At 35.1% G+C, this 21,848-nt stretch overlaps 1 protein-coding gene across 1 annotated transcript in view; it reads left to right on the top strand.

The window, feature by feature from the left end:
- Positions 1-21,848, top strand: part of CNTN6 (contactin 6) — a 288,197-nt gene that overhangs the window by 229,070 nt on the left and 37,279 nt on the right. Inside the window, 1 exon segment of the mRNA XM_040492138.1 lies at positions 10,924-11,051. Coding sequence (XP_040348072.1) covers positions 10,924-11,051 — 128 coding nt within the window.

Raw genomic sequence — 21,848 nt, 5'->3', positions numbered from 1 at the left:
TGTTAACTAAAATACACAAACAATGATTAAAATTCAGGGATAAGAAAACAATTATCATAAAAAAATGGGTCAAAGACCTGAACAGACACCTCCCCAAACGAGATATACAGATGGCAAACACACATTTGAAGATTCTCCACATCATATGTCAACAGGAACATGCATATTAAAATGAAATACTACTACAGGGCTATTGGAATGGCAGAATCTGGAATACAAACACTAAATGGTCAGGATGTAGAGCAGTAGGAACTCTTATTCATTGCTGATGGGAATTCAAAATGGTATAGCCGCTTTAGGAAACAGTTTGGAGGTTTCCCACAAAACTAAACATGTTCTTTCCATACAATGCACGTATCATACCTGTTAACATTTACCCAAAGGACTTGAAACTTGTCTCCATACAAAACCCTGCACTCTATAATTTATAGTATCTTTATTCATAATTGCCAAAACTTGGAAGCAAACAAGATATTCTTCAGTAAGTAAATGAATAAATATACTGTGCCACATCCAGACACTGGAATATTAGTAAGTGCTAAAAAGAAATGAGCTATCAAGCCATGAAAACATATGGAGGAATTTTAAATGCATATTACTAAGTGAAAGAAACCAATCTGAAAGGTTACATACTGGGTGATTGCAATTATGTGACATTTTGGAAAAGGCAAAACTTTGGAGACAGTAAAATATCAGATTGCCAGGGGTTAGGAGAGGGAAGAATGAATAGTTGGAGCACAGAAGATTGTTAAGACAGTGAAAATTCCTGGTGTGATAGTATAATGATGGATACCTGTCATTAAAATTTTTTCCAATCCCCAAGCATATACAACACTAAGGGTGAATCCTAAGGTAAACTCTGGCCCCTGGATGATTATGATGTGTCAGTGTGGATTCCTCACTTGTAACCACTGTACCACCAGTGGGAATGTTGATAATGGGAGGAGCTATGCATGTGCAGGGGTATATGGGATATCTGTACCCTTCTCTCAATTTTATTATGAACCGAAAATTCCTGTGATAAAAAAGAAAAAGAAGAAAAAAAAGAAGAAAGGGGCGGCTGGGTGGCTCAGTCACTTGAGCATCTGACTTCGGCGCAGGTCATGATTTCATGGTTCGTGAGTTTGAGCCCTGCATCGGGCTATGTGCTGACAGCTCAGAGCCTGGAGCCTGCTTTGGATTCCTTGTCTCCTTCTTCCTCTGGCCCTCCCCTGCTCGTGCTCAATCTCTCTCTGTCTCTCTCTCTCTGTCTCTCTCTGTCTCTCTCAAAAGTAAACAAACATTAAAAATTAAAAAAAAAAAAAGAAAATTCAAAATACAAGGCAGCATAATGATTCATATAATGATTCAATAGAAAAAGTGCTGACTCAGGATCAGAAGACTACATCCTGGCTATGTTTAAATTATTAAAAATTACTAATCTTTAATATTTTGAAAAAGAGGAAGAAAAGTGCTGCAGTTTGGTAGAGAAAGCTGCTTTCCCAGGTTCTCCGGGAAACAGAGCTAAGATTGAGGCAGTTAAAGACAGGCAGCAAAATGCAGGGTATTTTATTGCACTAGCCACTGACTCATTTTAAGAACACAGACACATAACTGGTAGTTTGGCATCAGTCAGCCACATAGAGTATCTCCAGGCAGAAACTACATGGGAAAAGTCTTTGGAAGGAAAGAAAAAGGGTTATCTGTTGGCTGCCATTTTGCGGGTGGGCTTGAATTATCTGGACCTTTGACAACCAATGACACTAAGAGAACCTGAGGGAATGTCTGAAACAGTGGGAATCAAGAGTAGGTTTGGGAAGTTGGATGAGATTCAGCTAAGCAAATTGGAGTGCAAATCCTCACTCCAGGATTTGAGGAAGAGCCTCTATCCAGGTTTTCATCTGGCAGTTCTGTGAAGGAGACACTCTTAAGAAATATTTGCAAATTATGAACATTTGTTTTCTCTCTGAGACTTATACAACGCTTTCGTGAAAAGAATATTTGCGCTTTTTTCCTGAATGGCAGATAAACGAGAGACAAATAACATCTTTCATAAATTTTCTTGAATGTTCTGGTATACATTTCCTCTCGTTTAGAACTGACTCAATATTGTAAGTGTATTGTGCTTTACTGAGAATGATCTACATCATTTAGTAGAGAGGTAGATTTTTTTCTGTCACCCATTCAATCATCTCTCGAGACAGCACTTCATTTTTATTCTATCTCATCTCTTTCTCTTTTTTGTTGTTTGTGTGGGTTTATCTCATTTTTCTTTCTTTTTTTCTTACTGCTCTGATGGTCATGGAAGGAATGATAAAATAGGGTTGCACTAATTCATTGATTAAATCTTTAAATTACCCTTGGCCAGAGGTGTAAGCTGTTTCTTGTGTATAATTGCCATTAGAGCTATTTAAAGTTATTGACATAAAAAGATGGAAAGGAGAAACTTTATTCTGATTTAAATGAGCAAGCTTTGCTATTTACTTGTTTGTAGGTCATGTCAGTCATTTTTTGTAGCTTGCTAAAATAAGGAATTTTTAAAAGATAGCTTATTAAATGACAGTGAAATTGGCATAGATATTATACCTTAACTATGATAATCAGGTGCTAAAATTATCAAAATGTAATATCAACATTTGATCTAAAATGGATTCCAGTGGGATATTTTACCTTAAACCTAAATTGTGTAGAGTTAGAATTTATATACACTTTCCTACTTCTTATCTAACTCATTTTAATCCAATCTATTTTACATTTTTGAGGTATCAGTAAAATTAGTCCGTCAATTAAAATTTCATGGTCTATGGTATTATCTTTAGACAGAACTGGAAGCAATACTCCAGTTAATAATTTAACTATAAAAATAGCAGTATTGCTCTAGTTTCAGCAATAAGAAATTATAATTGTGCGATGTCCTAATTTCTTTTAGTTCATGAAATTTAGCTACTGCTAGTATTCTCCACCCTCAAACTTTGTGATGGGTGATGGCTGATATCAAACAAACAAAATAAGAGCATTCTTAATTTTTATTCATGTGAGATCTATGTATATAGATTTGTTTTCTGTATGTAGGGTAACCAAAGGTTGAATATACATTAGATCCACTGTAGTCATAACTACATGTGAATGTGAATCTCTATTATATTTAGGAAGTGTAGGATGAATAGGTTATCACATGCAACCCAGGAAAGCAAGGATAAAAACATTCTACATTAGTCTTTCTGTAGTTCCTTATAATGACACAAGAGTTGACATACATGTTTCAGGTAAAAGAGTCCTATGACTTCACTTGATTGGTAATTCATCATCCTGGTATTTCGTTCATAATAACTCATCAAGAAGAAGTCAAAGGATATGAAATCTGGCAAATGGGTTGAATATTACTTTTGTTTTCTGTTTATGCCACTAACATTCCTTGACAGTAGAAAGATTGAAATGTTGGATGTTCAGTCACTTTATATATAGTGTTCCTTCAACTTATCCATTAACCTTGAAATGTTTACCTATGTTGGTGGCACAGTTTTCCACATTTTCCATTTTCTCATGCCACTATAAAAATCCACCAATGTCACCTGACTGTCAGATACAGCTTGTAGTTCTGAATTTCTAACTTTTTAATGCACAGAATGCAATTAAAGGAATAGTGTGGTACATTACAAATGCCAACTATTAATTTTTCAAATGTTGAATAGTGATGATACATCTACACATGTAAATGTCTTTAAATTCTAATTTTCACAGAACATTTTAAATGCAAATGCCTTATTTTGTGATTTAATCATCTGAATAGAGTACTAAGCTTTGGTAATATAGGGAAAGTTTTTCTTTTTTTCTTTCTTTTTTATTCTTTCTTTAATGCTTATTTATTTTTTTTGAGGGGGGGGAGGGAAGAGAGAGAGAGACAGAGCCTGAGTGGGGAGGAGCAGAGCTAGAGAGGGAGACAGAATCTGAAGCAGGTTTCAGGTCCAAGATGTCAGCACAGAGCTGGACGCGGGGCTTGAACTCACAGACAGCGAGATCCTGACCTGAGCTGAAGTTGGAGGCTTAACCAACTGAGCCATATAGGTGCCCCTAGGGAAAGTTTTTCTATTCGATTGTGTGAACAGTTTAAATATTCTAATTAAGTGAATATTTAAGGATAGAGACTTGGGAGGGGAAGGAAGGGTGTTTATTTCTAAACTGTGAATTGATTATATTGGAAGTGTTAAGGAGGAAATATACATACAGTGTAAGTTGAGTATCAGAACATAATGCCAAATCCAACACAATCAGGGACTGATAACCATGTGTTAGTGAAAACCTCAAAATGTGCTGCTGAATCCAGTCAGACAAAAGGATTTTAAGACATCAGGCATGAGTAAGAGTCAAAATGAGAATGAAAAATCCTAGGGGTACCTGGATGGCTCAGTTGGTTAAACATTTGCCTCTTGATTTTGGCTCAGGTCATGATCTCATGGTTTGTGAGATCAAACCCTGCATCAGGCTCTGCTCTGACAGCATGGAGCCTGCTGGGGATTCTCTCTCTCCCTCTCACTCTCTGCTCTGCTCCTACCAACACAGGTATGTGCTCTCTCTCTCTCTCTTTCTTGCACTATATACAAATATTTAAAGAAAAATTCCTAGTCTGAGTTGTGCAGTAGAGCAAAGGCAAAAGACTAGTATCGATGAAGAGTAAGCATGAGATTAATAGCTAGCATTTAATTAATTCAATTATCATAGCAACTCTATTTTCCATCCCAAAATAAAAATGAGAACATTGTGGATCAGAAAGAGTAGTTTGACAATTACACAGACAGGAGGTTGCGTGAATTCAGCGAAGCCTCTTAGGCAGTGAAACTTAATGCTGGGAACAGTCTTTCTGGCATTAGGCTCCTTTCAAAACGCCTGGCATACGCCTCTCGAGTCTCTTTGTTCAAAGTGAAGTGTGACAAAAAACAATGTTGTCAGTGTTCATGGAGTTACAAAAGTGCCTATATTCTTTGGAACAATGAGAAACTGGTTCATTAAAAACCTACCTATTGCCTGCTAACTAGCAGTCAGGCATAGTGCTAGCATTTCCAATAGTTTCCATCACTTACTCCTCACAGCTCTGACACAGCTGAGGACTTGGCATGTTGAGTAACTTGGCCATTTGTTACAAATGTTAAATCTTAGGGCCCAGATTCAGTAACAGCAGTTTGACGCTAAACTTCATGTTTGCTAATAACTTTGCTAATAATACCCTACTGCATAGGATGGCATAGAAAAGAAGAAAGAGAATTCTTAGTATTAGTATTGCCATCATTATTATCTCATGTTTATGTTTAACACTCTCCCAATGTGGGAGATATCAAACTTGCCTTTAAGATTTCACAAAAATTTAGAACCCTGAGAAAATATGCATATGGACCCTGAAGGTGAGATTAACAGTCTCCAATATTAAAAAAAAAAAAAAAAAGAATCTCCAATGTTAAAGATCATTCTATGCAAAGATATGTACATATATAAAATATGTAAACTGCTCAGGTTTGTGATCTTAGGAACTATACTACCAGTAAACTATGCTTTAGAAACTTGAAGTGAAAAAACACTTGCTCAGGTAGTTGCTTCCTGTTCTAAAGAAAAAGAGAGATCGGAATCTTGGCCCTACAATACGTAGTGGGTAATTTCAGCAAATTACTGCTACTTTCCGTGTCTAAGTTTCCCAATCAGGAAACTTGGGGATGGTAACAATTGTGAGTCCCGTCTGACCTAAAGATTCAGCGATTTGGTATTTATTATACAATTGGTACAGGACCTGTGCAGAGTCAATTTGTAAATATAGTTCATAACCTCCTTCAATTTTGACCACTGTGTTTAATCATAGAGATGTGTATCCTTCCTAATTAGCACCCTAGTTCTCTATTTCTATTGTTAACATCTAACATTGAGTCTTGAACTCAACAGATATTAGTATTTGCTGAATACATTTGGAAGGAATAAAGTCTTAGCATTGCTCCATTTCTATTTGTATATTTAAATTGGTATTAGAGTTTCTTTGTTATTTCCCTTTATCTATTTCACCCACCCCCACTTGCCTCCCCTCTGGCAACCACCAGTTTGTTCTCTGTATTTAAGACTTTTTTTTTGTCTCTTTCTTTCTTTGTTTCACTTCTTAGATTCCACATATGAGTGAAATCATATGGTATTTGTCTTACACTATATATTTCACTTACTATTGTATCCTGAAGGTCCAGCCCTATTGTTGCAAATGGCGAGATCTCATTCTTTTTTTTCTGGCTGAGTAATATTCCATTGAGTAATACATACTACACATTATTTATCCATTCTTCTATGGATGGATACTTGGGTTGCTTCCCTATCTTGGCTATCAGAAGTAATGCTGTGGGGTGCCTGGGTGACTTGGTTAAGTGTCTGACTTTGGCTCAGGTCATAATCTCATGGTTCACAAGTTCGAGCCTTGTGTTGGGCTCTGTGCTGACAGCTCAGAGCCTGGAGTCTGTTTCAGATCCTGTGTCTCCCTCACTCTCTGCCCCTCCCCTGCTCTTACCCTGTCTCTCTCTCTTTCTCTCAACACACACACACACACACACACACACACACACACACACACACACACATACATTTTTTAAAAAAAGAAGTAATGCTGGAATAAATATAAGTGTGCATATATCTGTTTGAATTTGTGCTTTTTTTTCCTTTGGGTAAATACCTAGTAGAAGAATTACTGGGTCATATGATAATTATATTTTTAATTTCTTGAAGAACTTCCATATGGTTTTCCAAAGTGGCTGTACCAGTCTGCATTCCCAGTAACAGTGCGAAGGTTTCTTTTTCTCCACATCCTTACCAACACTTGTTATTTCCCACCCTTGTTATTTCTTGTCTTTTTGATGTTAGCCATTAGGAACAGGTGTGAGGTGATATCTCATTGTGGTTTTGATTTACATTTCCCTGATGATTAGTGATGTTGAGCATCTTGTCATGTTTCTGTTGCCTCCTGTGTATCTTCTTTGGAAAAATGTTTATTCTGGTCCTCTGTTCATTTTTAAATTGGATTATCTTTTTGTGGGAGGTGTTGAGTTGTATAACGTCTTTATATATGTTGGGTATTCACCACTTATTGGATTATATTTTTTGCAAATATCTTCTGCCATTCAGTAAGTTGATTTGTCATTTTGTTGGTGGTTTCCTTTGCTGTGCAAAAGCTTTTTATTTTGGTCTAGTCAGTAGTCTAACTTTGCTTTTGTGTCCCTTTCCAGAGGAGACATATCTAAAAGAATATTTCTACGGCTAATATTTTCTTCTAGGAGTTTCATGGTTTTAGGTCTCACATTTAAGTCTTTAGTCCATTTTGAGTTTATTTTTGTGTATGGTGTAAGGAAGTGGTCTAGTTTCATTCTTTTGCATGTAGCCGTCCAGTTTTCCCAGCACCAGTTGTTGGAGAGACTGTCTTTTTCTCATTGCATATTCTTGCTTCTGTTGTCATGGATTAATTGAGCATATAATTGTGGGTTTGTTTCTGGACTCTGTATTCTGTTTGTAAATTACTAATGAATTTTCAGAAGCTGTACCACATTAAATGATGCTCACATATTTTCAGTTATGCTTTTATTGTCTATTAGCAGTATAATTTCTACACTGTCCTAATATGAATATAAATATATATATTATATAGTAAATCAATTTATTGCCTTATGCTTCCTTCTCTATAACTATATTCTCTTGGCTAATTATGTGAAAAATCTTTATTTTTATTACTAGAATATTTTATCACTTTTTTGATACTTAAGCTTACCTTACTTGTGGCTGTGTTTTGTTTTAAACACTAGAAATGCTTATATGAAATCAAGGTAGAATATTTTAATGTATTTTATTAATATGTCTTTTCCAACCCTCCAGATACCATTTTAAACTATCTTCCAGAATATTCTAAAAGCAGAATAGAAAAATTCAAACTTTATCTTTCTCTATGAATATTACCAAAACCATGAATTAAAATGTTACAGTTAATTTTTATGGGTGCATTCTTCCTTATCTGAAAATGTCAACTGTTTAGTACAGTTTGATCTTAGTTGGGTCTTTCTTTCTTTCTCTCTTTTAATCATTTCTGGTAAGCCATATTTTAATATGTAATAGAGCTGGAAATTCTCACTTTTCTTTACTATTTTTGGTTCAATTATTCTGCATAAAATTAGGGCTCTGATTATGTGGGTTGATTCCATCTATATTATTATAGATTAAGTTTTCTTACTGTATTTTAACTTCTCATTGTTTGAAAAAATTAAATAAGTTGAAATACTCATACTATTTATTGTGTTATACGATTTCCAGTTCTAGTTAAATCTCTGTCTTTTTATATCTTAGATTGCTACTGAATGATTTTTTAATCATCTGTTTTTAATAAGTGATAAATCAGTGCGGTTACTAGTGTGGTTACTTTTATAAAATATCTAGATTTAACATTTTTTTATTTTATACAGTTTTGCATATTGCTCTTATAAACAAAGTATGGTTTCTTAGAAATAAATATAATCTTTACAGACTAAAGTTTAACTTATAATTGATTGATCACTGCTTCTCAAACGTTATTGTGGACCGATCAGTGAATATCTTGTTAAAATGCAAGGTTTGATTCAGGAGGTCTGGGATGAGACCAAATTTGAGAAGCAAACACAATATGACTCTTCTAAGGGCATCTATTGATGACTCAACAGGAATTTCTTGAACGTCATAATTAACAAGCAGAATGAGAAAAAAAAAAAACGTGGAGAATTTGTTTACTGCAAATTACTATGGATGCGTCTGAATAGAGGATGTGTGCTACAGATAATTAGATATAACTTTCAATTCATTCTCTAATACTTAAGAGCTATTTAATTTTGGGCAGATAGTAATTTTTCCTAGTCTTCATTCTTATTCTTTCAAACAGTCTAGGCTGTTGAGAAATATTGGTTCACTGATTAAGATTTCACAGAAACTTGGTTAAGCCTCCCACTTGGCTCAGGTCATGATCTCATGGTTTGTGAAGTCAAGCCCTGAGTCGGGCTCTGTGCTGACAGCTCGGAGCCTGGAGCCTGCTTCAGATTTTGTGTCTCCCTTTCTCTCTGGTCCACCCCTACTCACACTCTTTCTCTCTCTCTCTCAAAAATAAATAAACATTAAAATAATATTAATAAAAAAGATTTCAATAAAAATAATCAATTCCAATGATGACAATTTCAATTCAATTTAACAAACATTATTGAACATTTACCATGAGCCTGAAAAGGGTAGTGGACTCAGGGTAATATTAAACCACTTTTTATATGAATTGTCCTTTTCTGAAAGCTATGTGAAAAATTATATGACATATAAACATTGGCATTTCTAGCTTGGAAATTTGGATGATGGCGTTTAGATATCAGCATATATATATTTTATATCACCTAAATTGTTTTATTGGCCAAAATTTAACATTGCTATGTTGTTGAAAAATCCTAGTTTTTCCTAAATACTAGAAGTAAGTGATGTACTCAAATGCTTTTCACACTGACCTCTCCTAATTAAATCAGACACAGAATTATATTTGGCCAGGAGTTTGCTGCATAGTAGAATAGATTTACCACTGTGTCATTAATGGTATGATTCCATTGTTAGTGTAAACTGTGATCAAGCAATCTAGACATTTCAGAAAATAAATGAGATATCAAATGTCTGCTGTTGAGAAGCACTCCAAGATAATGACTTAAACAAAAATCTGATTATATGCCGTGGAACATTCTAAACCCAGAAGTGGCCCCTGCTACCCACTTGATGGCAGAATGTGGAACACATCACTAATAATAAACCTGACATCAGAACCTGGCTTCCTAAAAATTGTAGTTGGCTGATATTCTCTAGGTTTCAAAGTGGACAGTTAATTATATTAGCTACATTTTGTGTGATACACATATTAGACACAATGATAGGTTTGCAATTAAACAAATACTGTTTGGTATTTTTTTATAGATACAGCATGCTTGCCAATGGTCATGTCTGTATTTCTTTTAAAATTATTGTTGTTACAAATTAGCCTTCATCACTTATTTTTGTACAACTGTGGCTATCTACTAATGTTTTAAGAGCTATTTTTTTAAGTTGTTTAAATTTAAGACATAAAATTGGTCACATGCTTTAATTTTTCTCAGTTTTTTTCTGCTTATTAAAATATTTGATGGTGATTCTGTCAAGAGACCAATCTTGGGTTTTCCCTGATTACAACAGTGGTCTCATATTTGCTTTTGATTATTTCTGAGTTTCAGAGAAAACTTAAGAATCATTTTATGAAAGATTAGAGCTTCTTAAACTGCTGTCCCTTCATAATGTACTGTATGATGGCATGTGTTTTAGGACCATTTAGTTCAGTCTGATTCATGAAGACTTCATTATTTTTATGCTCTTACCTTTTTCTATGCGACAGCTGCATAACAGGGTAAGCCTGTGCCCTTTGGCTTTGGAACCATGTCGATGGTTCCTCCAACTCGCTAGTTGTGGCAAACACTGTCATTGAGAACTCCATTGTTTGGTGACTGAAAGTGCTAAACAAGAACTGGTTTATGAAGCCACAACTAAACAATATGAAAATTAGCTTGCATTTCTCTAACATCAGGTTCAATTTTCACCAGGGAGGTGACTTCTCAAAATGTTCACTGAATTTGTTATTAATCAAGCAAAAGGGCATTGTAGTATCAAGTATCTATTTTATTTTTAATAGGCATCAAAATCAACAGTGATAATTCAAGTGATAGTATAATTAACAACACTGTGTCAGACTAAAAGCAAATGTCATTTATTCTACTTTGGAGATTCAGAGATGCTCACAGTCAAGAATAGAATAAAGGAAAGGAATATGTCCGTGGTTTTAGTAATGTTTTAAAATGAAAGTAAACGCTTAAGACTTAGTTTTAAGCGCCTTACTTCTGTTAATTTTGCATTTTGTTTTAGAGTGTTTCTCTCAGAGGATGGCAGCCTCAAGATATATAATGTTACCAGGTCAGATGCCGGATCATACACTTGCACAGCTACAAATCAGTTTGGCATCGCAAAGAACACTGGCAGCCTAGTCGTAAAAGGTATTTTATTATCTTCATTTGTGCTTGATGAACATTGGAGATATGTATGCATATCACAGTCTCTATCATAGTGTCAAACCTGTACCATAGTGTATATGTAAAATATTTGATTTCACAATTTATTTAAGAGTTGTGTTCTCATATTCATTAATAGTATGTTTACGTTGCCAGTGAGATACGTGGTAGATGTGAATACTTTGGCAGTTGAAATGCTGTCAGTGAGTAATTAAACAGAATTAACAACTGCACCTAAAACATTTGAATTTTCATAAATGCCTTATTGTAGGAAGCTATGGACATTTTGATAAAGTCAGTTGATAATATTTTTCTTGGTTCACTTTCCTTCAGAAGCTCTCATTTTACGTGGAATTTTTACCTGGATATATGATTGCCAAATACATAACCAGTTCATTTATTTATATAACTCTAGGTGCAGAGCTGGTGAAATGCAGACTCTCTTGCATACACTTTATAAGTAGTTTGCTTCAAAGAGAATGAAATTAAAATATCTGTGTCTGTAAAAGTCATTATTATATTCCCAACACAGTTAACATATAAGCTCACTTAATTTGTGATGAGAAAACTGCATTCTCCATTCTTCAGACTTTGAAGCCACTGTCAATCCAAATGTACCTCCATATATCACCGAGGGACATAATTAGTATTCAAGTATCTATTCCCCATCTTTGCCACTTTGTTGAATCTCAGTTCATAAAACTCGTATGTTTACTGGAAGCTATGTCACTTTTATCATTTCCTTGCCTCCTGGATGATTAAAATGACTGTCTTGAGAAAGTAGTTTGAGCAGCTAATTAAGCCCAAATAATTACATTCAGCAATTGGTGCTCTGTCATCATTTCTATTAAAGATAAATATATTAAATTAAAAGTAGTTAGCTACTACACTTCAACTATCCCTTAAAATGTCTCAAGGAAAAAAAAATACCTACCTTTATCCCTGGAAGATATTTCTGCCAACATTGTCTTAAGCATATTACATTATACTTGCTGACAATTGTCTGAAACACTCAGGGGAAATGTGATTGATATAACTTGTGTCAAAATCTAACCAGTGTCACACGTTTTTAAAAACTTGACTTCCTTAAGATTGTATTGTCATCAGGTTTTTAAGACAGAGATGGACTTAACATTTCAAGGACTATGCTATCACTCTATCTAATGATAGGATATCTCTCCAGGAAATATTTGATAATAATAATTTACTGAAATGTATAAATGCTTTATGTTTAAAGAAATGATATGTCCATTAAGGGAAAAAAGAGGAGATTCATCACCCTGTTTCAAATTAAGAAGTTGTACATGGTATACATTCATTTTATCACAGTAGAAGGTTAAGATATGGTAGAGGGCAGCATCATAGTTAATTTTCCGAAATATGAAGAAATCCAGAGGGAATTCAGATGTAAAATGTAAATGATACAGGATATGAGCAGTAGAAATGTAGTTTCTCAGTGAAAGTTTCCGTAGAACACTGGTGATCCATGAGGTAGACCGATGGTTTTGCTTCTACAATACAGTGATCGAGAACCCTTCATCTCAGAGAATAAGGGGTGGGGGGGAGGGAAGCTAATGGATATATTGGACTGAATGAATAGTTTCTCTTCATCACATTTCAAACATTTGGCATCATGACGCTGTCCTTGAGTGCTGAGTGGGAGAACAGTAAAAGGAGTGGACTCAGGTAAATTTGAGGCACTCTGGAGCATCTGAACTGTGCTTACTTCTCAAGGGAGCATTTGGGTATTTCACATATGTAACAGCCATGTTTTTTGCTAGATAGGTTCCAAGTTCTTAGGATACAAACAATTTCGTCTGTAATTTGGAACAGTCCATTAAATACACCATAATCCCCAAGTATTCCACTCTCTGTACAAGGGAGAAATTAAATAAGGTTGCTCAGTTTCAAACAAAACAAAAACACAAAAACTTTACTTAGTTTTGTTTGTTTCTAGTGTTCTTTTGCTGGGTCTCTTGGAACAAAAATGATCCTAGTCTGCATTCCTGGTCACCTTAATTTTTTTGCATTCTTCCTTCCTCTGTAGCATTTTTCATTTTCTTACATACTCTATAATTCACTTATTTGTTATGTCTGTGGTCCTCTCTCCATCTTTCCTTCCTTTAGAAAGAAGCATAAAGAAGGCAGGAATGTCCTGAGAACTGTATGTGTTCAATAGATAATTATCTATTAAGTGAAATGATTTTATCTTACACTCTTTCATTCTTAGATAATTTCCATTCTGACTCCCTTGCTCTAAAATATGAAAACTTTCTGTTTTTTAGGGGTAAAGCTTAGGATACTTTGCAATAAAGAGCATCAAAGGGTAATAATGAACTTCTAAGTGCTTTCACTTTCCCTATTTTAGGGTTTGTAGTCATGTATTTCTAATACATAGAGAACTCCTTGCTCTTCACTGGGGAGCAAGTGTGGGGCTATGTGAAAATCCTACGACTTCATGGAGAGAACTCACTATTCCAGTATTTTCAGCACAAAGAAGAGAATCATCCACATATGCAAAAAAAACATATATCAACATGCATGAATATCAAGTAATGTTCACTCATTTGTATCTAATAATGAGAAGGAAATTGTGTTTGTTATTTTTAACCTTCATGAAATACCCACATTATGTTTTAAGGGGAATCTATTTGCTTTCTTGCCATGGACAAGAACCACACACAAAGAAACACATACATACATAGTAACACAAATACATACATTTAAAAGTAACTACATAAACACAAAATGTATACAGTACAAATAAAAGCATCTTTAGAAATTTTTATTTTTTTTATTGATCTGTATGGTATAATTTTTATTACACTATGGGATTGCTATGTAAATACAGGTCTAAGATAAGTCTGTCATTAGCATATCCTCTCATTCTCTTTCAAGTGGGAATGTTCAAGTTATTACTGACAAAAAATTATTATTTTACAACCTATAAATTTGAAGCTTTAATCTGAGAAAGAACGGTAGTATTACGCATTGATTCAACCATTTTCTTGACTATTGAGGGTAGTCATCTGATTGTTTAAGATGATTTCAGATTTGTGTGTATGTGTGTGTTTGTATTTTCTAGTCTGTAATGTTCATCTGATTGTCATTACAGAGTCAAATATAATTTTATTTCTCACACCAAAATCAGCATATAGTGACCTTCCTGGTAATAGGGTGGTAAGGAGCAAATGAGAAATTTCAGCAAAGCTGATAAAACAATCATCTCTCTTTGAATTTACTTATCAGCCTCAGTCATGCAAGAAATGTTGTTGTTAGATAACATGTAAAAAGATAATAGTTACAAGAGTAAGATATTTTCCAGCTTAGTTTTTTAGCTGATATGGCTTATCTGTGTTAAGAGGATTCTGAAGTTATCTGCACTGTATGTCAGAGATTTCTTTTTCACTCATGCAGCAGGATAAAGCAATTTTCCATTCAAACATTGGGAGTGTAATTAGCAGCAGCCTCACCAGAGCCTCAGAAGTTGCCCAGTGTAATCTGAGGACATGTTCCATAGGCACAAACAGGAAATCAAAGAGAGAGAGAGAGAGTTTAAGTGCTTTCGTTTTGGAGGAGTTGGATTAAAATGACAGTGTATACATACACTAAGAGGTATATGAAGATCACATAAAACAGGAAATTATTTGATCTGGCATTTGAAAAATTATTAAAAAGCAGGGTAACAGCAGGCTATAAAAATGATCTTGTTTGCAGGCAACATTTGTTTTTGTTTCCCCACTGGAGAAGTTTTGGATGTTCAATTATAGGCCTCATTGCTTTAGCATTATTTTCAACTGAAATGTCGGAACTTGGAAAAGCATATCTAATGTGCAAATTAAGTTTATTGCTGCTCATTTAGTTGTTTATTCTTTGTGATAGAAGTCTTTATTATACCAGCATAGAGAATGGCCTATCCATTTTCTCCAGCGGAATGATGGTGCGCACCATTATGGTTCTACATTTACTAAGAGAAATACCAAGATCGGTAGATAATTGGAGGCTTTGTGGCTTTAAAAGGTAGTTTAAAGGATTTCAGGTGTTGAGCCCAGCTTTATTGAGAAGCTCAGCTTTATTGAGTAAACCAAAAGTACAATTTCACCGAAATGACAAGGGACGCTGGAATATCTGTCATATTTTAGTGGCTAAAAGCACCACTGCAGAGAAGTCTCCCAGTACTGCTAATATTTTCCTCAGAATGTTTAAAAATGATGAGTGGAAGCATTTTTCAGGTTAAAAAAATAGTGAATTTGTACACTGGCTAGGAATTTTCTTTCCCCCACCAATATTGAAAATACTTCTGAGTGAATTCTTGACACTTGAATTCCATAATCTGTGCCAGTAGAAATGCAAACAAACAACCCCCCCCCCCCCAAAAAAAAAAACACATCTGTTTAAGCAAATACAATATCGGTGTTATTTTAGTCTTTGTAACAGTTCACTCCACAGTCTTGTAAAAATGTAGTACATATCACTCAGATAAAATAGTAAGCCGCTATTTTTCAAAATATATATTGTATAATATATAATGTGAAGGACAAATATTAATGAATTACAGGTTTGCTCCTTTGGTTTGTTTTTACTCTTCAAGATATTTTCCCCTGAACAAATTGAATCAAAACTGGTTAATGTTTGTTTTGTTTTGTTTTGTTTTGTTTTGTTTTGTTTATTCTTAATAAAAATAAGGGGCAGATAGCTAGTCTTTTAAGCAAAGTGAAGGAAACCAGACAGATGAGTATAGACCACTCCTCAAGGAATTGAAAAGCACAGACTTTGGAATTAGATGAACTAGCTTTATTACTAACTAGCTTTATTACTGACATCTTGAAGACTTTGCTTTTATAGTTATTGGTGTTGTATTCTTTATTCCACTTTTTATTAGCCACCATTTATCAAATATATACTGTGTTCCCGGCACTGTGATAGGTGCTTTATGAACATCATCTCAGTGATCCCTCAGAACACTGGGAAGCCAATAATTATTATCTCTTTTACACAAGGGGAGACAGAAGCATAGATTACTAAAACTACTTGACCATGACCCCTGTCTTAGTAAGTGGCAGAACTTTTTTCCTTCTTCTGTTTTATCTTCCAGTAACTTTATGTAATAATAACTACCTGAGACACATGCAGTTTCACATGGCATTGTTTAGAGTGCCCCAAAAAGGAAAATAGAGTAACCTGCAAAGATTAGTCCTTTCCCTAAATACTTCATCTCTCACTTGTTAGAGTTCGGTATCTATTTATATGCTCTTATCCATTGGAGATGAACTTTACATAGAATGAAATATGCAAATCATAAGTGTGTTTGCTGAATTTTGGCAAATGCATAATCAGTGTATCCCAAACTCTACTAAATATAGAACATTAACATCACCCTATAGAACTTTCCCTTATGCCCCATCTTAATCCTTTAATTCCCGCCCCCACCCTACTTGTAGAAGCAACCATTGTTAGGATTCGTTTCTGCCACTGACTTCACACAGATGCCATCATACAATATATATATGCTTTGGCGTCTGGCTTCCTTCACTTGTCTTAAACCACTAGGTATCTGCTTTCTGATTTTGTTAAAAATGAACAACACAGGGGTGCCTGGGTGACTCAGTCAGCTGAGCATCTGACTGTTGGTTTTATCTCAGGTCATGATCCCAGGGTCCTGGGATCAAGCCCCATATGGGGCTCCATGCTGAACAGGGAGCCTGCTTAAAATTCTCTGTCTCCGCTCATGTGCACTTTCTCTCTCTCTCAAAAGTATATCTATATCTATCCATCTCTATATATATATATTTATATAGATGGATATAGATATATACATACGTACATACATAAAAAGAACAAAACTTTTACCAAGAGTAGGTGTAGTCTGTGCAGTAGAAAAATATCTTGAACTGTAAGTATTTTTGTCTTCAATCTCCTTTCCCAACGTGTACACATGTGTGTCCTGAGTATTTGGTTAGGAAGTAGAAGTTCTTTGGTATGTCCTTGATTCCGGCCTGATGCTAAAAGAAACTATTATACTTCTCTGTTGCTCAAGCCATCTCTTTCTAAAGTGGAACAGTGGTCACTTATGTTCTGGTGCTATTTTTTAGGAATAATGTGCTTCATTAGGATGTAAAAGACCCTCAGGTGCAAGTTCTGTCTTCAGTGTCTGGATCCTGAATACTCAAGGAAGCAGTTGGCAGATTCTTTCTAGCCTAAGTGAGGGATGGTGCTGGAGGAGGGTGGTGGTGAAAGGGAAAAAAGTAGTCAGATGAATACAATTCACCCTGATTCTCATCTTCTAGCTTTTATTGTCTCATTTTGCCTCCCCCACCTCAAGATAAATGTCCAGAAGAAAACATCCCCTTGCTACTAGATTCTGTCACCAAACAAAATAAAATTTCCTAATTCCGTTTCCTATAAAACTACAGCGTTCTTCCACCTAATGTTTTATTACAGCCTAGCACAGAGTTACAGTTGGAGGACTGAGTGAATGTTATCTATTTATAAGAAATATAAATGTGATGCCAAAAATAGTCATTGCCTATTACATAGTAACAGCCTCGAAACTGAGTAGTTGGTGTATCTAATTCATTAAGCATACTCTACTGTGCATGTTCTTTTTAAATAGATGTCAGACTCTGTTCTGATTACTTGTTGATATAAAAGATCTGTGTTTACATTTTACATTATTACTTGCTAGGGAATTTTTCAGTGTTACCTTGCATGATATTTAGACATGTTTTCTCGTTGAGACAACTCGAATTTTAGACATGTACTTTCTCTGGACTGTTCTTTCTTTTCTTCTGGGATTTTGGAAGGGTTTTCATATTTGTTCTACATCATTTAAATATTGAGGTGAAAGATAAATGGGTGATAGTACCTGCAGGTAAACTGGAATATATTGACCACGGTTACTTTACACATTGAAATTAAGCTATTACACTGCCTATGGTAGAATATACCAAGTGCTGTGTGTCTTTTTTAATCTGTGAAAAATTATCTGTCTGAGCAGATAAAACTTGTGCTTGACTAAACTTACCAGCTTTATGCAAGCAGACATATGAAGAGGAAAAGTACATTATAACAGATGAAAAATTCCTCCATTTCTGGCTTGCTAGAGGAAGAAAATTAAAGACTCTATCATACTGATTTCCTTGTTTGTTTGTTATCTCTCTACAGGGTTTATTTCAGAGATTAGCTTTGAATTTCCTGTATTTGCTTTCCCTAGAGTTAGTAATTTTCTTGTTTTGTTTGTTTGCTTCATTTTCTATGGACTTGCCAATTACTCATTCCTCAATTCTATCTCCATTGTCTCCCTTAAAAAAATCAACCTGACCTTGTGTTTGGGAGCCCCGTTGCCTAAGCATCATGCCTTTCTCAACATGCTCCCTCATTTTGGTCTAATGCATCTTCCAGTGGATTTTTGAGAAAGAATTCAAGAGGAATGCCAATTTTGGAGATCCTTCTTGTTTGAAAATGTATTCATTCTATGCTTACATTTGCTTGATGGCTTAGTTGGAAATAGAATTCTAGATTGGAATTCATTATCCTTGGCAATTTGGAGATGTTAGTCTGCTCTGGGAGCTGAAACCATTTTGATTTCTGAACTGTTGTGTGTAACATCTTTTTTATATCTCTGTCTCTCTGTTGGTTTTTCCCAGCATGCCACAATTACACGATGATGTGAGGTGGTGCATGTCTATTTCCGGCCTTTACATGGGGCATTTGGTACACTTTGTCATCCTGAAAACTCGCACCCTTCTTCTGGAATATCTTCCTGAATAATTTATTAATTTATTCCATTTCTTCTTCTATAATCCGTATTAGTGAAGAAGTTAGATTACGTAAACTGGTACTCTAGTTTATGTGTGTGCAAGTATGTATATATGTATGTATCTGTGTGTGTAGTTTATTATATTTTACATATTTATATAGAGTTAGATAGTAGATGTAGTTTTTATGCATGTATATATGAACTATATATTTTATTTCTCTCTCTTAGTATCCATTTTGTATCTTTTTTGTTTTATCTTCTGGGAAATTTTCTCTACTCTGTCTTTCAGACCTTTTATTGAATTTTTGTTTTTGCTATTTTTTTTCAAATCTCTAAGTGTCCTTTATTTTCTGACTGTTCCTTTATATAATACCTTGCATTTTTTTCTCTCTGTGTCTAAAAATATTGCTCATAAAAGTATTGCTCAGTTTTTCTTTTATCTAGCTTGTTTTACCTGCATGGCCTCCGTGGTCCCAAATTACTTTCTTCTCTTTGTCTTTATCCTCACCCTTTACTAACAGGTGTACCGAGATACTTTGTGAATGCCTAGGACAACTGTCCCCCACTTCTAATCCGGCATTCATGCCTAGAGAGCAGAGGGGCAGCAGACAGCACCCTCAGAGCTAAATGATGTTGTAAGACATGGATCTCAGCGCTTACTATGTACATGTTCCTTAATTTCCCTGTTTTTAGTAAGAGTCCCCATCTTCAACTATGCTCATACCCAGCAGTTCAGAGACCCTCTGTTTCATATCCTCTCTGGAGAATAATTTTGCCAGTCTTCTGCTGAGACTGGAAAATGCTATAGAAATCATATAGCTTCCTATTCATAAAGTGCAAAAGGGGGGTTGACACATTCAATAAATTTTCTTCTCAGCCTTCTTCACGGCCAGCATAGGATTGATATTTATGGTATATCAGTTAGAAATCGTTTCATTTCATTAGCATTTCTCAAATTTTGTTTCTCCTTTTGACCCCTGTTTTGGTGGCTTTATCTTTGAAAAAATTTCTTTGGGTTTTATTTATTAAATGTTTTTAAAGAACTGAAAATAAACACTGTGTTTAATCAATTACCTTCATCAGGACATTATATATCTTATTTTTTATAATGATACTATTTTTCTCTACCGACATTTACAAAAAGCCAAGCTTTAGTTATTTCTTGCTTAAATAAAATTTATCAAGAAATCAATAAAGCAGAGTTTGGATGGGTCAGGAACTCAAATCTTCCACTTGTATTCTAGATATGATTCCCTCTTGTGTTCAGGGACATCAATCTACCAATTTTCTTTCTCCTTATCACTCTGTCTCTGTCTCTTTCTCTACCACATTCTTTCTCCTTCATCTCTGTTATTTTGTGTAACGCATCAACCCCACCAAATACTTTTGTATTATTATTCTCATAATTTAAATAAAAGACCTCTTCTGACCCTGCTTCCCTTCCAGCTAATGCCATATTTGACTATTCTCCTTTATATCAAAAGTTATCTATATGAGCTTGTTTTTTCCAAACCTTCTGGTCAACTTTGCTTTAAATCAATGCCACCAGCCTTTTCCCCCTACCATTTCATCAACACTGCTCTTAACAAGGTGACTAGTAACCTCCATGTTATTAAATACTGTAGTCAGTCCCAGTCCTCATTTACTTAACCTATCAGACTATTGATCACATCCTTCTTGAAATACATTCCTCACTTGGCTGCCTTTCACATTGCGTTTGTCAGGTTTTCCTTTTACATCTTAAGTCACTTCTTTTTTGTTTCCTGTGCTGTTTTTTTTTTTTTTTTTCAGTTTTACTATTTCCTAAATTTGGCGTATGCCAGAGATTTTTCCTTGTATTTATTCTCTGCTATATCTACTCCCACTTATTTGGTGTCTTATTCTGTCCTCTTACGTTAAACACCAAACGTAAGCAAATTCCAAATTGATACACCACGTTCACATTTCTACCTCAATCCAACGTGCTAACATTGGCCTCCTAACTCTTACTCCCAAAACTTGCTCCTATTTAGGTCTTTCCCTCTGTATTCAGAACAGTATGTACTGACAGTTGCCACTCCAAATCTTTGTAGTCATATTTACACCTTGCTTTCTTTCAAACCCCATATCCAGTTGTCCAACAAATGGCATTAGCATCTGTATATGTACAGAATCTAACTACTTCTCACCACTGCGATTACCAAACTGTAACTACTACCATCCTTTTTCCAGTGCATTGCTATAGCACAGAGGTGCTTAACCAAGCTGGTTTTGCCTCCGAGACCTCCAAGGAGACCTTTGGCAATGTGTGGAGGATGCTGCTGAATAGCCTGTAATGCACAGGGCCCCCTCCTTACCTCACTCTGAATCCACCCATACGAACATGCAACACAAAATTATCTGGCTCAAAACATTAATAATGTTGATGTTGAGAAACTCAGTCATACAACCTCATGAGTATTTGTCTTGATTCCACCTGTCTCTCCTCTAGAAACTAGAATATTCCTATTAAAATGTAAATGAGATTTTTTGCCTCTTACGATGGAAGTCCTCTAATAGATCTTCAGTTCAGTGTTGTTTCATTTGCTCACTATTCATACTGATGTACACCTGAAAGAAGGTGTAGGATTTGAAACTAATTAGAGAGTTATGAATAAAACATTGAATAAACACTTATGTTAAGGGTTTCTACTTTTTTTGAGAGAGAGAGAGAGAGAGAGGCACAGAGAGAGAGAGAGAGGGAGAGAGAATCCCAAGCAGACTCCAAGCTCCGTGCAGAGCCCAACATGGGGCTCGATCTCACAGTCATGAGTTCATGATGTGAGCCAAAATCAAGAGTCAGACACTCAACCAACTGAGCCACCCAGACACCCCAAGGGTTTCTACTTCTATAGGAAGTAATACCCAATTCTTTCTCCAATTGTTATTTTATATATGTGTGTGTGTGTGTGTGTGTGTGTGTGTATAATGTATATAAACCCAACTATACCAACCCAAATATGTTATATAATGTATATAAACCCAAATATATATATGTTATATAA

Source organism: Herpailurus yagouaroundi, unplaced genomic scaffold (assembly GCF_014898765.1).
Source record: "Herpailurus yagouaroundi ecotype Mexico unplaced genomic scaffold, PumYag 183, whole genome shotgun sequence".
In the NCBI taxonomy this organism is placed as follows: Eukaryota; Metazoa; Chordata; class Mammalia; order Carnivora; family Felidae; genus Herpailurus; species Herpailurus yagouaroundi.
This window is presented reverse-complemented; position numbering and strand designations above follow the sequence as displayed.